Source organism: Poecilia reticulata, chromosome 14 (assembly GCF_904066995.2).
Source record: "Poecilia reticulata chromosome 14, P_reticulata-male-v2, whole genome shotgun sequence".
Classification (NCBI taxonomy): domain Eukaryota; kingdom Metazoa; phylum Chordata; class Actinopteri; order Cyprinodontiformes; family Poeciliidae; genus Poecilia; species Poecilia reticulata.
In genome coordinates, this window is record NC_088843.1 from 6,604,854 (window position 1) to 6,620,372 (window position 15,519).

General features: G+C 39.0%; 2 protein-coding genes across 2 annotated transcripts; both read left to right on the forward strand.

Moving 5' to 3' along the window:
- Window positions 1–4,438: 4,438 nt before the first annotated feature.
- Window positions 4,439–7,614, forward strand: LOC103461474 (UDP-glucuronosyltransferase 1-2-like). The gene is made up of 3 exons (XM_081615645.1): window positions 4,439–5,069; window positions 5,163–5,879; window positions 6,969–7,614. The coding sequence occupies exons 1-3, from the start codon at window positions 4,899–4,901 to the stop codon at window positions 7,548–7,550; spliced, it is 1,470 nt and encodes a 489-aa protein (XP_081471771.1). The 5' UTR covers window positions 4,439–4,898; the 3' UTR covers window positions 7,551–7,614.
- Window positions 7,615–8,922: 1,308 nt separating this feature from the next.
- LOC145554858 (UDP-glucuronosyltransferase 2C1-like) lies at window positions 8,923–14,602 on the forward strand. The gene is made up of 4 exons (XM_081615644.1): window positions 8,923–9,079; window positions 9,238–9,533; window positions 10,626–11,339; window positions 12,216–14,602. The coding sequence occupies exons 2-4, from the start codon at window positions 9,243–9,245 to the stop codon at window positions 12,798–12,800; spliced, it is 1,590 nt and encodes a 529-aa protein (XP_081471770.1). The 5' UTR covers window positions 8,923–9,079; window positions 9,238–9,242; the 3' UTR covers window positions 12,801–14,602.
- The last annotated feature ends 917 nt before the right edge of the window (window positions 14,603–15,519 follow it).

Genomic DNA, 15,519 nt, shown 5'->3' on the forward strand with positions numbered 1-15,519 from the left:
CCTGATAAAGATCCTCCACTACTTCAATAAAAGGTTCTTGCCTCTCACATTAAAAGCAACAAAGCTGGCAGGTATGCACCACTGTTATTCTTTATTCTAATGCAAGTGAAGAATGAAGAACTTGACATTTCCTAAATAAACTCTCTATCACATACTGAAAGAAGTTGGCACATGAGAGAGAAGCTTCATCATATTTACTTTGAATTGTGTATTTAGTTTGTAGGACATCATCTGTGAGCTGCGGGATCCTGCTGCAACAGGCTGAGATGATCATTTCCACCTTCAGGGAAATGTCAACAACTCCATGACATTTGTCCATATGTGCCCCCACCACCTCTAGTCCCTAATGCACACACACACACACACACACACACACACACACACACACACACACACACACACACGCACACACACGCACACACGCACACACACACACACACACGCACACACACACACACACACACACCCCCCCCACACACACACACACACACACACACACACAAGCAGACACACAACAGGGTACTGTAACCACAGAAAGAATTTTGTTTTTGTTTTTTTTACAAGTGTAGACATGAGAGGTGCTCTATTTTGACACTTACTTCTATTTGTCGGATAAAAATGATAGATATCCACGATGTTTAATAATAAAACCAATTTTAAACATAAATCTAACAATGCATGCTGTAAGTTTACATTTTCAAATTGTCTACCATCCAAAAGTCCTTGTTTCCCCACTTATATTCTGTTTCCAATTATGAACACAAAAATATATTATAAAATTTTAAGTATTGAATTCTAATTAATAATTGATTAGAATTAATACTAATTAAGCATTAATTAGTATTAACTAAAAACAAAATTTTGGTTTGGTTTCCAATACCAATAAACTGGCTATAGTACATTATGTTAATTTATTTTCGAATAATTTAAAGCAGCTTCTTGTAGTGTGTGTGTGTACTACTTGTAACTCATTTACCTTGTGAAGGTTTTTATCTCTTTTACTGGTGTTTGTACTCAAAGGTCTCCTGCAGGAGAAGGACAGTCAGTCTGCATGCAAGTTCGGCTAATATTAGCCGAACTTCGAGGCCTGGCTGGAGCTGGGGCAAAAAGTTACAACGTGACATTGAGATGTGATGGTGGGTCCTTAGTGCTGGGGAACCAGAGCACCCTGATGAAAAGTGGGCTACTGGAACAAGACGGAAATGGGTTAGAGGTGAAAACATGGATCTGTTGGAATGCTACTAAAGTAACCCTAGTCAAGAGGGGTTATATGCAAGGACTGTGGGAGGAATGGTTAGCTCCGGGTGGAAGACAGGTGACTTACCCATTGAGCTATCCATTCCTCCCACAGTCTTTGCATATAACCCCTCTTTACTCGGGTTACTTTAGTAGTATTCCAACAGATCCATGTTATCATCTCTCACCCATATTCCAACCAGGCTTCGAACCCGGGTCCAGTCTGCTTTGCATATAACCCCTCTTGACTCGGGTTACTTTAGTAGTATTCCAACAGATCCATGTTTTCATCTCTAACCAGCTCCAACCAGTCCTCGAACCCGGGTGTCCCGGGTGGAAGACTGGTGACTTACCCATTGAACTATCCATTCCTCCCACAGTCTTTGCATATAACCCCTCTTGACTCGGGTTACTTTAGTAGTATTCCAACAGATCCATGTTTTCATCTCTCACCCATATTCCAACAGATCCATGTTTTCATCTCTAACCAGCTCCAACCAGGCCTCGAACCCGGGTCTCCCGGGTGGAAGACTGGTGACTTACCCATTGAGCTAACCATTCCTCCCACAGTCTTTGCATATAACCCCTCTTGACTCGGGTTACTTTATTAGTATTCCAACAGATCCATGTTTTCATCTCTAACCAGCTCAAACCAGGCCTCGAACCCGGGTTCGAGGCCTGGTCTTCTGGTGACTTCTGGAAGACTGGTGACTTACCCATTGAGCTAACCATTCCTCCCACAGTCTTTGCATATAACCCCTCTTGACTCGGGTTACTTTAGTAGTATTCCAACAGATCCATGTTTTCATCTCTAACCAGCTCCAACCAGGCCTCGAACCCGGGTCTCCCGGGTGGAAGACTGGTGACTTACCCATTGAGCTATCCATTCCTCCCACAGTCTTTGCATATAACCCCTCTTGACTCGGGTTACTTTAGTAGTATTCCAACAGATCCATGTTTTCATCTCTAACCAGCTCCAGCCAGGCCTCGAACCCGGGTGGAAGACTGGTGACTTACCCATTGAGCTATCCATTCCTCCCACAGTCTTTGCATATAACCCCTCTTGACTCGGGTTACTTTAGTAGTATTCCAACAGATCCATGTTTTCATCTCTCACCCATATTCCAACAGATCCATGTTTTCATCTCTAACCAGCTCCAACCAGTCCTCGAACCCGGGTCTCCCGGGTGGAAGACTGGTGACTTACCCATTGAACTATCCATTCCTCCCACAGTCTTTGCATATAACCCCTCTTGACTCGGGTTACTTTAGTAGTATTCCAACAGATCCATGTTTTCATCTCTCACCCATATTCCAACAGATCCATGTTTTCATCTCTAACCAGCTCCAACCAGTCCTCGAACCCGGGTCTCCCGGGTGGAAGACTGGTGACTTACCCATTGAGCTAACCATTCCTCCCACAGTCTTTGCATATAACCCCTCTTGACTCGGGTTACTGTAGTAGTATTCCAACAGATCCATGTTTTCATCTCTAACCCGCTCCAACCAGTCCTCGAACCCGGGTCTCCCGGGTGGAAGACTGGTGACTTACCCATTGAGCTATCCATTCCTCCCACAGTCTTTGCATATAACCCCTCTTGACTCGGGTTACTTTAGTAGTATTCCAACAGATCCATGTTTTCATCTCTCACCCATATTCCAACAGATCCATGTTTTCATCTCTAACCAGCTCCAACCAGTCCTCGAACCCGGGTCTCCCGGGTGGAAGACTGGTGACTTACCCATTGAGCTAACCATTCCTCCCACAGTCTTTGCATATAACCCCTCTTGACTCGGGTTACTGTAGTAGTATTCCAACAGATCCATGTTTTCATCTCTAACCAGCTCCAACCAGGCCTCGAACCCGGGTCTCCCGGGTGGAAGACTGGTGACTTACCCATTGAGCTATCCATTCCTCCCACAGTCTTTGCATATAACCCCTCTTGACTCGGGTTACTTTAGTAGTATTCCAACAGATCCATGTTATCATCTCTCACCCATATTCCAACAGATCCATGTTTTCATCTCTAACCAGCTCCAACCAGGCCTCGAACCCGGGTCTCCCGGGTGGAAGACTGGTGACTTACCCATTGAGCTAACCATTCCTCCCACAGTCTTTGCATATAACCCCTCTTGACTCGGGTTACTTTAGTAGTATTCCAACAGATCCATGTTTTCATCTCTCACCCATATTCCAACAGATCCATGTTTTCATCTCTCACCCATATTCCAACAGATCCATGTTTTCATCTCTAACCAGCTCCAACCAGGCCTCGAACCCGGGTCTCCCGGGTGGAAGACTGGTGACTTACCCATTGAACTATCCATTCCTCCCACAGTCTTTGCATATAACCCCTCTTGACTCGGGTTACTTTAGTAGTATTCCAACAGATCCATGTTTTCATCTCTAACCAGCTCCAACCAGGCCTCGAACCCGGGTCTCCCGGGTGGAAGACTGGTGACTTACCCATTGAGGTATCCATTCCTCCCACAGTCTTTGCATATAACCCCTCTTGACTCGGGTTACTTTAGTAGTATTCCAACAGATCCATGTTATCATCTCTCACCCATATTCCAACAGATCCATGTTTTCATGTCTCACCCATATTCCAACAGATCCATGTTTACATCTCTAACCAGCTCCAACCAGGCCTCGAACCCGGGTCTCCCGGGTGGAAGACCCTTGGGTCTACAGCAACCCAAGCTGTAGACCTCTGAAGCTCCACTGGAGTTACCAAAGGTATTTTAGTGATTTCTCTCTCAAGTACTTCCCAACGTGTCAGTTTTTCTCAATTAATTTCTGACATGTCTCCTGAAAATCCATACTCCCTCACCCACATACACACACACACTGGTAGGGTACTGTGTTTGTAACCATAGAGTTTTTTTTTCTTTTTTTTTTCACAGATGTGGATGTGAAGGTGCTGTTTTTGACTCTTACTCCTACTCGTCTGGTTAAATTCATATTTTTGTAATGCGAAACACATAAAAAATAAAACAAATTTTAAACACAAATCCAACAATATACACTGTAAATGTAAATTTCCAAAATGTTTACAGTCAAAACAACCTTGTTTTTGCCCTTAAATTCCTAACTGTTCCCAATTATGAAAGCAAAAACAGAGTAAAGTAAATATTAATTTCTAGATTATGTTGTAAAACTAAATCTCGGTTAGGTTCCCAATAATAATAAGTTGGCTGTAGTAAGGTATATTCATTTAATTTCGAAGAATTTAAAGCAGCTTCTTGCAGTGTGTGTACTACTTGTAACTCATTTACTTTGTGACGGTTTTTTATCTCTTTTATTGGTGTTTGTACTCAAAGGTCTCATACAGGAGATGGACAGTCAGTCTGCTTGCAAGTCGAGATAATATTAACTTACTTCAATATGGGTGAGTAACTGTCACTATGATTATTGTCTTGTGTTAGGGGTTTTACTCACTTTCTATATGTGGAGTGAAATTATGCATTTTCCCTATAAATTGGTAAATATCTGAGTTTCTGGTTATACATTTTCTGAAAACTCAGAGGAATGTTTGTTATGCATTTTAGGAGCGGGTGGATTCTTAGTAGTCTTCAGCTTGTTTCAGATTTTCTTCATATCGCACTGCGACGCAGGGAATATTTTGGTATATCCTCTAGATGGCAGCCACTGGATCAATATGAAGATCCTGTTAGAAGAACTTCATGCCAGGGGTCACAACATCAGTGTGATCAGAGGTTCCAGCAGCTGGTATATTCCAGAAAAATCCCCCCTCTACACATCCATCACAGTTGAAATGGACAGAGATGTGAAGGATTTCTTTGCTGACTTTATACAATACCAACTGCGGGTATGTGATTATAAATGTATGTGTTGGATCCAATGTGCGGTTTTGTACTAATTGTACAGAAAGTTATTAAAGTTGTATTCATTTTTATTTCAGGTGCACCGAGAAGGGTCCTCACTGATAACGTTCTTCAAGCTCACAAAAAAGTTTATGTCCTTTGTTTCTGTGGGCCACACTCTTTGGTGTGATGCTGCATCAAAGATTTTGGAAAATCCAAAGTTGATAAAAAGCTTCATAGAATCACAGTATGATCTGGTTCTTACTGATCCAGGAATAGGACCAGGTGTTGTGTTAGCTAAATATCTTAAACTGCCATTAGTCCTCAACGTTCGCTGGATTACCAGTGGAGAAGGTCACTTTGTGTTGGCTCCCTCACCGCTCTCTTATATCCCAGTGATCCCAGGACCTGGTCTAACAGACAAAATGAATTTCATCCAGAGAATCCAAAACATTTTTTTCTATAGTATCATATTATTCCAGCAGAAATTTGTGGTGGGACCTATTTATGATGCTATGTGTGATAAATACATTGAGGGTGGATGCGACATTGTCTCACTGCTTCAAGATGCTGATATTTGGCTGTTCAGGTCAGATTTTGTCTTTGATTTTCCTCGGCCAACAATGCCAAATGTTGTCTACATTGGAGGGTTCCAGTGTAAACCTGCGCAGCCTCTACCAGCGGACCTGGAGGAGTTTGTTCAGAGTGCTGGAGAGCATGGAGTTATCATCATGACTCTGGGAACTTTGGTTAACGCCTTACCAGAAGACGTTGTGAATGAGATTGCCAGTGTCTTTGCCGAGATGCCCCAAAAGGTATATTCACTTTCTCTATGTAACATTTCTAATGATCACACCTTAATATTCCTGTTTCATTCATGAGTCCTAAATATGATGCTTCTCATTTGGTAATCAAAGAGCCATGAAGTGGTATGAGCTGAAAGAACAAGACAGAATTGTGTAACTTGTGATCTAAATGATAAATGGAGTGAACTGAATTATTGTTGAGATTTTATTGTATATTCTTGTTCAATGTGATCACTCAGCATTAACAACACTACTGCCAGAGTTACATAGACATCCATAAATCATTGGGGTTTCCTAGCAGCACATCGTACAGAAGATGTGATGAGCAAATGTCACATTGAAAACCACAACAATTCAAACAATGTCTCTCCCCCTTGATCCGTTTTCATTGTGATTCTAAACAAAAACCTTTAAGAGCAACTTCAGAGTTCAAATGGAGTAACGCTAATTTATGATGGTACAAAGTCTCCTTAACAAATATATGATTGGTTGCTGATCTATGTTGCTGATCAGCAACATCTATTGTAGATAAAACCCTTTTCATAGTAATGTTTCAAAGCTAAGCCAGATGGGTAGGAGTATGATTTACCTTTGTGTCTGCTCAGTTCCTAGTTGGTAGCTGAAAATGCCCTGTGGGAGTTGTCACTGAGTTCTCCAATTTTCAGATCTTTCTGAACTGACAGATTGTGAAACAACAGGAGACCCACCAAGGAATCTGCAATCTGCTCCTGAACATGCACTGACATGAAACCTCTCCTCCTGAATTAATAATCACACTGAATAAAACTAGCATATTTCTCAAAGTTTAGGAAATAGATATTATTTTGTAGTATATGAAATTTGTTTCAACAGTCCAAACAGTATTCTTAAAAAAAAGCATTTACAGAGCAATGAACCTGTCAGATTGAAATGTGGTGAAAGAATTTCGCCACACTTGATATGAGTACCCGTTGATACTCATATCAAGGGAGGATTGTGGTTAAAACTAAAATATGATCTCAAAGGGATTTTAGAAGAAATTTTAGAAGATAACTGCTGTTCAAGTAAAAAAAATGCAAAAAATAAATATACTTTTTTGATTTGTCCATTTTGAATCAGGTGATTTGGAAGCACAGAGGAAAGCGTCCCTCTACTCTGGGCAACAACACTCTAATGATGGAATGGATGCCTCAGAAAGATCTACTTGGCCACCCACAAATAAAAGCCTTCATAGCTCATGGAGGAACAAATGGAGTCCAGGAAGCCATTTACTTTGGAGTCCCTATCCTTGGCATACCCTTGTTTTTTGACCAGTATGACAACCTTCTACGTCTACAGAAAAGAGGAGCAGCAAAGATTATTCAGCTCCATGAAGTTAATGGTCACAGCTTTGAGAAAGGAATTAGAGAAGTGCTCCATAAAGACAGCTACAGGCAGAATATTCAGAGACTGTCAGGTTTACACCGAGATCAGCCAATACCACCCATGAATCAGGCCACTTTCTGGATAGAGTATGTGATACGACACAAAGGGGCTCCTCACCTGCGTACACAGGCTCACAGGATGCCGTGGTACTCATACCATTGCTTAGACGTACTACTCTTTTTGATGACTTCTGTAGCTGTGGTGCTCTTCTCTGTTTTTGCTGTTTTTAGATTTTTATTTTGCAAAAGAAAGAACAGAAAATATAAACAAAGCTGATTTGCATTAAACTTATTTGTTTGTGGGTTTGGGTTCATAGTAGTCCCTGTGTCATGTTTTGTTTCTCTAGGTTATTTTCCGTTTCTGTTTAGATTGTCATCTTTTACTTAAATTAGATTATTTTTGATTCAATTACTCTCTTACCTTGTTCTCACGCCTGGTTTTGACTTTATTCATTGTTATTCTAGTCTCCTCTGTCTTCTGTTCTAGCCTTGATCATCGTTTTCCCTATGCATCAGTCCTGCTAGTTCTAGCTGAGCAGGTTTTGTTATCCTTCAGATGTCAGGTTTTATTTCCTGTCAGCTTTTATTCTTGTAGTCTTTCTAGTCTGCTTCTCCTGTTAAGTTCTTCAGCTCGGCATTCTCCCTGTTAATTTAGATCATTCGATACCTGATCAATAATCCTCTTCACCTGTCTCACATTTTTTTAGGTTCTAGTCTTACCTTTGCGTGGTGCGGGATTCTTGTGTATTTTTATGTCTGTTAGTTGAGTAAACGCTCATGTCCATGTCAAGTTTTTAAGTTTAAATAAATTTTCACTGTGCCACGTTGCTGTTTGCATTTTGGCTCTTCCCCATCTCCACCTCCCCCAACCTTGACAATAACATTACAAAGTGTAAAAGTACTTATCCACTGAAAACCAGCTCCGCATTAATGGAGCCTTATATTATGTTTTTCTTAAGGGATGTTTTATACATTTCAAATTACATGTTGCCATCTTCTGCACAATCAAGTAACTATGTTACCTTCAGCTGGTATGAAAATAATGTACATGTAACTTACAATTTATTTGACTCTAGATATCAACTTCACACCTTGAAATTGGACTCCGTTTCTTTAAGAAGCTCCACTTTCTAACACTCCTTCAAAACGTCATCAAAACAATCCTCCACCATGATGCCGTTTACAGCCTATAGCGATGGACTAAGGAGTAGTTTGTACGATAATCTCAGCAGATGCAGAGCTCCACCAGGTGTTTGATAACTGTTGCTGCCCCTAGTTTGGAGGAGCTGTTCGGAGGAGGTGTGCTCTGTGGACAGAAAGCTGGACAGCAAACTCCAGCACCAAGAGTGGAGATTTGGGTAAATAGACAACGCTTTGTATGAGCAAGCGTTTGGCACCCCCAAATGGCAGTCATTGAAGAACCTAGGATTTTTCAAACATGCATGAACTCTCCAGTGTATCAATATAATCAATAATTAATCACACTAAATGAAGTCTGGTTTAAAATGACTCCCTGGTTCAACTATGAAATGGTTATTTCTTTCTTCCGACATGCCTGTGCACTTCTGCGTCTGAAGCTTAATCTTACATAACTCACTCTAATACTCTTATGAAAGAGGTCATTGGTTCATTATGATGAAATCACTGTTCTTGCTTAACTTATCCATGTACTGTGCATGCCTTATTTACTAGTGAAAGAGCAGATCATCTCTGAAGCTGGAGTTTGAACTCAAATACCTACTGGTTTATCTTGAACAAAGTGTCAGTGTGGGTACTTAGGACGGTCACAGTCTTTACCAACATTAGGTAAGTAAATTAAGAAGCCATCTGAAATTGGAAACTGAGTGTATTCTAACTTTTATTGTTCTAGTCATTTTAAACTAATTTTAGCTGTAATATTTTGTCTGGGCTTGATTTGTATCTATACTAATGAAATACATTTATTTCTGTTTGGGACATTGTAGGATCCATGGCTCTCACTTGTTTCTCCGGTATAATCATACTGTCCTTACACCTAATCCTGTTGACATCACACTGCGATGGGGGAAACATATTGGTGTTCCCTGTGGATGGCAGCCACTGGATTAATATGAAAATACTACTGGAAGAACTTCATACCAGAGGACACAACATCAGTGTGATCAGGTCTACTACCAGCTGGTACATTCCAGAAAAATCCCCCCTCTACACATCCATCACCATTGAAATGGATGAAGGTCTAGAGAACTTTTTTGACAAATATCTACAGGAGCATATGAGGGTATGTGTTTATGTATATACTGCATGTAAAAGCCTGTCCTGCTAAGGCAGTGTTTCCCAACCATGGTCCTCTATGCACACTGCCCTGCATGATTTAGACGCTCCCCTGCTGCAAGCACACATGATTTCAATTGATGGCTGATTAATAAGCTTTAGTTGAACTGCAGTCATCTGACTCAGGCGTCTTAAATCAGGGAAACATCTAACACGTGCAGGGCAATGTGCCTCGTGGACCAGGATTGGGAAATACAATGTTAAGATGTTGTGACATAAAGAAATGAAAGCTTGATCAATCATTTTGGAGCTTTCTGGTTTTACAGTGAAATGCATCTTGTGCAATTTAATTGAAAAACAAACATATGTTGAAAGAGGAGAAAAATCAAATATTTCACAATTACTGATATGTTGAACCGCCTTTTGGTCCAGCTTCAGCATATGTTGGTGAAAGTCTGTCAGCATCATTAATCTTGTTTTTGTACATTTATTTCAACCAATACTTATACATCCTTTAGGTTTTGCAACCTCCCTGAAAACTAAGTTTCTTTAGTTAATACATTTAAATAAAAATATGTCAAAAAAACCTACTTGGACACCTGGACTTGTCAATTCAGGTATCAATTCAGACAATCTGAAAGAAACGGAACAGTTTTTTCAGGTTTTCTATAATTAATGAAAGGCATGTACAAAAATAGACAGAACGCTCCAATTAAATTAAATGATGGTTACAACCCATTTAAAGCATAGGGGGTTTGAACATGTTGACTTTTACGTTGTTGCAACTAATTTTTTCAATTTCTCAGTCTAGATTAGCTTGTTTTTCATTTAAATTGCAGAGGATATAATGTGCCATGGTAACGGCCCAGGTTCCTCTTGAAAATGAGATCTAGATCTCAATGGGGTTTACCTGGTTAAATAAAGGAAATAAAAAAAATGGTTGAAATGTTTTAATGGTTAGATCCTTTGTTTTATCATCACAATATTTATTTCACATGAACTTTGCATTTGATTTGGCAAATCTAGACTTTTTGTTCTTAAATGTGTTTCATGAAGTCATGCTTTTAACCACGTTTTTCTGTTTCACAATTTTCTTTAGGCACAGCGAGAAGGGGCTTCACTTTTGACTTTCTTGAAGCTCACCAAGGATTTCCTTTCTATGATTACTCAAGCCCATTTGTTGTGGTGTGATGCTACAATTCAGATTTTTCAGAATCCGATTTTGGTCAAAAACCTAAAAGAGTCCCAATATGATTTGGTTCTTGCTGATCCAGCCATGGGCCCAGGGCCAGTGTTAGCTAAATATCTTGAACTGCCTTTAGTCCTTAATGTTCGCTGGATTACAAGTGGAGAAGGTCACTTTATTTTGGCACCTTCACCCCTCTCTTACATCCCAGTGCCTGGTTCTGGCTTAACCGACAAAATGGATTTTATCCAGAGGGTGAAAAACTTTTTTTTCTATAGCATCATAAAATTCCAGGAAAAGTTTCTTGTGGGACCTATCTATGATAATTTGTGCAATAAATACATTGAGGGTGGGTGTGACATTGTCTCACTGCTTCAAGGTGCTGACATTTGGCTGTTCAGGTCAGATTTTGTTTTTGAGTTTCCTCGGCCAACAATGCCAAATGTTGTCTACATTGGAGGGTTCCAGTGTAAACCTGCGCAGCCTCTACCAGCGGACCTGGAGGAGTTTGTTCAGAGTGCTGGAGAGCATGGAGTCATCATCATGACTCTGGGAACCTTTGTCAATGCTTTACCCACAGAGGTTGCGGATGAAATTGCCAGTGTTTTTGCCAAGATGCCCCAAAAGGTAAAAAATTATCTTTTTCATATTTAGGTTTTGAGTTGTTTTACGATCAGGTCATGGAAAGTGTCCATAAAAACAGACACCAGTTATTAAATAATAAATTCTTCCGATCAAGTTTGAGTGTGAAGTTTTAGAGCAGTGAGGAGGAGGAAATCATTAGAAATGCTATATGAGAGCATTGTTTTGGAGACCAGGCAAACTAGCTCCTAATGAATAATTTAAAAGCTTTCTGTTGTAATTCAGGACGATGATGAATGACCATTTTGCCAAAAAATACAAATTCTATATTCCTTCTGCATTAACTTATAATTTTTCTCCAGTTCTAATAAGAATTGCTGCAGTGTTTTGCACAGGCAGTTGTTAGCATGCCCTATCCAACAACTGTCACCAAAACTGGTTTAACAACTAACTTACATTTTTGTTAGATTATGCAGTGGCCATCTCTCTATTTTCCAGACTCCCATCTATGTTGTACTTGTGAAGATCTAATCCTTTAGTTATCCAGCTGCCAGCTCCTTCAGTTTTCTACTGAGATCACTTCTATTAGACTCTATATCTCCATTTACATGTAGATTTCCCTCTGCAACATACAGTACAGTTTAGCCATAAAACATTAAGTACCATCATCCATATGATGCTCCCTTCCTGGGTATTCCAGATGTGTCTAAAGACTATGTTGTGTTGTAAAAAGAAAATTATATTTGAAATTACTTTGCTGTTTTCAAAAGAAATGGAATGGCTGATTTCCAAACAATATTAATAGGTTTTATATTTCTGTATATTTGCCCTGAAGATTACAACATTACCCAGGCTACACTTGTACTGTGCAAATTTTGGCCTTCACTGAACATTTACATTGTGTTTGCCTTTTATTATCAGGTGATTTGGAGGCACAAAGGGGATCATCCCTCTACTTTGGGCAACAACACTCTAATAGTGGACTGGATGCCACAAAAGGACCTCCTCGGCCACCCGCAGATCAAAGTCTTCGTCGCCCACGGAGGAACAAATGGAGTCCAGGAAGCCATTTACTATGGAGTCCCTGTGCTTGGCATACCCTTGTTCTTTGACCAATATGACAATCTCCTACGTTTGCAGGAAAGAGGAGCAGCAAAGATTATTCAGCTAGCTGATGTAAATGGTCACACGTTTGAAAAGACTATTAAAGAACTGCTCCACAAAGTCAGCTACCGGGAAAACATGCAAAGACTTTCAAGCTTGCACAGAGATCAACCGATGCCACCCATGGATCAGGCTACTTTCTGGGTGGAGTATGTGATGCGCCACAAAGGAGCCTCTCACCTGCGCACAGAGGCTTATGGGATGCCTTGGTACTCATACTATTGTTTAGATGTTCTAATTTTCTTGGTGACAGCAGTAACTTTGCTCCTCTTTTCTATTTTTGCCATCGCAAAATTTCTTTGCTGTAGAAGAAAGAAAAGGACAAAAACCAAACAGAGTTAACTTGAGTCAACCTTGCTTAGAAATGTAGGGATTGTCCAAAATGGCTTTATTTGGACAAATGCATCATCTCTTTTCCAATGCGCCACAGTACCAACATGAAGAGCATTTTCTAAATAAAACAACATCTGTTAAGGAATTATGATCTCACTGGTTTAGTAGGAATAAACTAATGATAATATTCTGTGTCTCACTGATCCTCATGACTTGTAAAAGTTGGATGTTTGATTCCATCTATGATACACAGATGTCAGGAAACCTGACAGGGAGTTCTTACTTTTTTGTTGTTGTCTGGAATACATACAGTACCTGGTAGAAAGTCTTGACCTAATTTTTGCAATAATGTGAGAAATTATTTAAAATGGGTTTGCCATGTTGTGGTTTCATGATTTGTTTGAAAATTCGACTGATGTGAAAACGCCACTAGACAATGCAGGGGAATTAAATTCTAAGTTGCTATCCATAGATTTCTGACAGTTTCTCAACAATACTTTTAACACAAAGTGGTTTGAATTTCTTGGCTAAAAGCTGTCTCTCAATCTCTTTAGGCATAAAAAATAGAATACAAGTTCCAAATTACAGTCTACTTTAAAAGGTATGTATAATTATTTTGGTTACTTTTCCTTTCCAACTTGCTGCGTAGTACAGTACTTATAAACATTTCTGTGATTGAAATCAAGAAATGTGTTAAAGTGACTCGATTTGTGTGTACCGTTTGTTCACTATTGCTCTCTAGCAAACCTTTGAGGTCTTTATTTAACAACTCTGTGTGTTTACTAAATTACTCGGTTGTCTTTTTACTTATTAGGTAATTTCTGAAAGCAGTTGGTTGCATTGGATTTCAAAGAGGAGCATATAGGAGCAATGGTGACTAAATAGTATTGCAAGCTACACTTTTCAGATTCTGATTGTGGCTTTGATGTTAGATGCAGGTCAGTTTAAAATGTTAACATCTTTTCTGCTTTTGGTGAATAATTTACATATCATTCTTCTAATATAACATTACATATTGTAGTTTGAAGAAAAGCTCTCTATATAACCAAAAGACTTTAGCATCTGCAGCAGGATTAGCCTAAGTTTACACAGAACAAATCAGAGTAAGCATAAGAGGAAGCACACAGTCCTTATCTGGTTCATCCTAATCTGCCTCACTCAGCCTGTTCTCAGCTCTGGCTCTTTTCCTGTCTCTGTCTTGTTTCCGATGAGTTGGAAAATCTTTTCTGTCATTGTAGTCTAATGAGATCATGTTTCTGTGGAAAGCTCTTTTCTTGAGAGCTCTGAATGAAAAAAAAAACACACCCACTTAGGGCCATGTGAATGTTAAAGGGATATAATCACCAAACAAGAAATTATACAAGTTAAATGGGGGGGGGGGAACAACATATGTACCTTTGGTGTACTTTATTAGGATTTTAGGTTTTAAAACTATGTTTTTTCACAATAATCCACTGCCTTTTGTTTAATCATCAAATAATATTTCCAAATTTCTGGCTGTAATCAGAAAACAATATGAAAGTTATGAACGCTTTAACTTTGTCATATTATTAAACAATAAAATTAAGATGGAACATTTAAAAATTGTTTCAATTCAGAAAGTCGGAATGTGTGATTGTTTTAAGTTTACCAATATTTATGCTAACTTCATATTACAATAATGGAAACAAAAAAATTAAATAAAGCTCACTCCTTTTTAATGAGAATTGTTTACATATTCTGTATACAGGGATCATGGGATGTACTTGGATTTACTCAAACCTTTTAAGTTTGCAGTTCATCTTCTTTCAATAAATCATGCAATAGTAGAATCAAGACTGTATTTATTTTATCTATTTCAGATTAGACTTAATAGCTGTTATATGCATTTATTACCTATGCACTAAAAGTATACCTTTGTCAGACAATCTCATCCTGTGAAACTAAAACACCTTCTTGGACCAATTGTGTCAATGCAAGTTTTTAGAAGTCTTTTAGAGGACTTTACTCTGTCTAGAAGGGTGTATCCAGTTTATTTTGACATGCATTGAGTCTTCTGTTCAACCTGTCATTTTGCTAATGACCGAACTTTATTACTTCACCTCTACTGTGTATGTTCTGATGAAGACTCATCCCTTTTCTTTAACCTTACCATGTAAAAATGAGTAACTTTAATTATCTCCTGAAATTAAAATACAGAATCTTTTAGGAGGAGCTTCACACAAACACCATCAGACTTGAAGTTCCCAAAGGGCTTCTCCAAGGCATGATATCATTCTCTCTACAGACATAGATCACATTCCCTTCTCTCTCTCATCTGCACAATAAAGCCTGCTCTATAGATTTTGTGTAGGCAGATGTTGCTGTCTGTTCAGAGTTGGCAAAGATCAACATAGTTGAGTAATGGGAAAATTTCCCAGACAAATTTTGCTCTCAAGCACACAAAGGGATCCACTCTACATATGTAGTAACTTTAACTGCCCTCTCTTGGGGCGATGGGGCGACTATACTGACTGCATAAGAACCTGGTTCTATAAACTTTTGGTCAATCATCTTGAGTGAAATTCAATCCATTAGACTTAGTTTTATTTTGGGGGGAAAAAAAATATGTGCATATATATATATATATATATATATATATATATATATATATATATATATATATATATATATATATATATATATATATATATATATATATATATATATATATATATATATATGTGTGTGTGTGTGTGTGTGTGTGTGT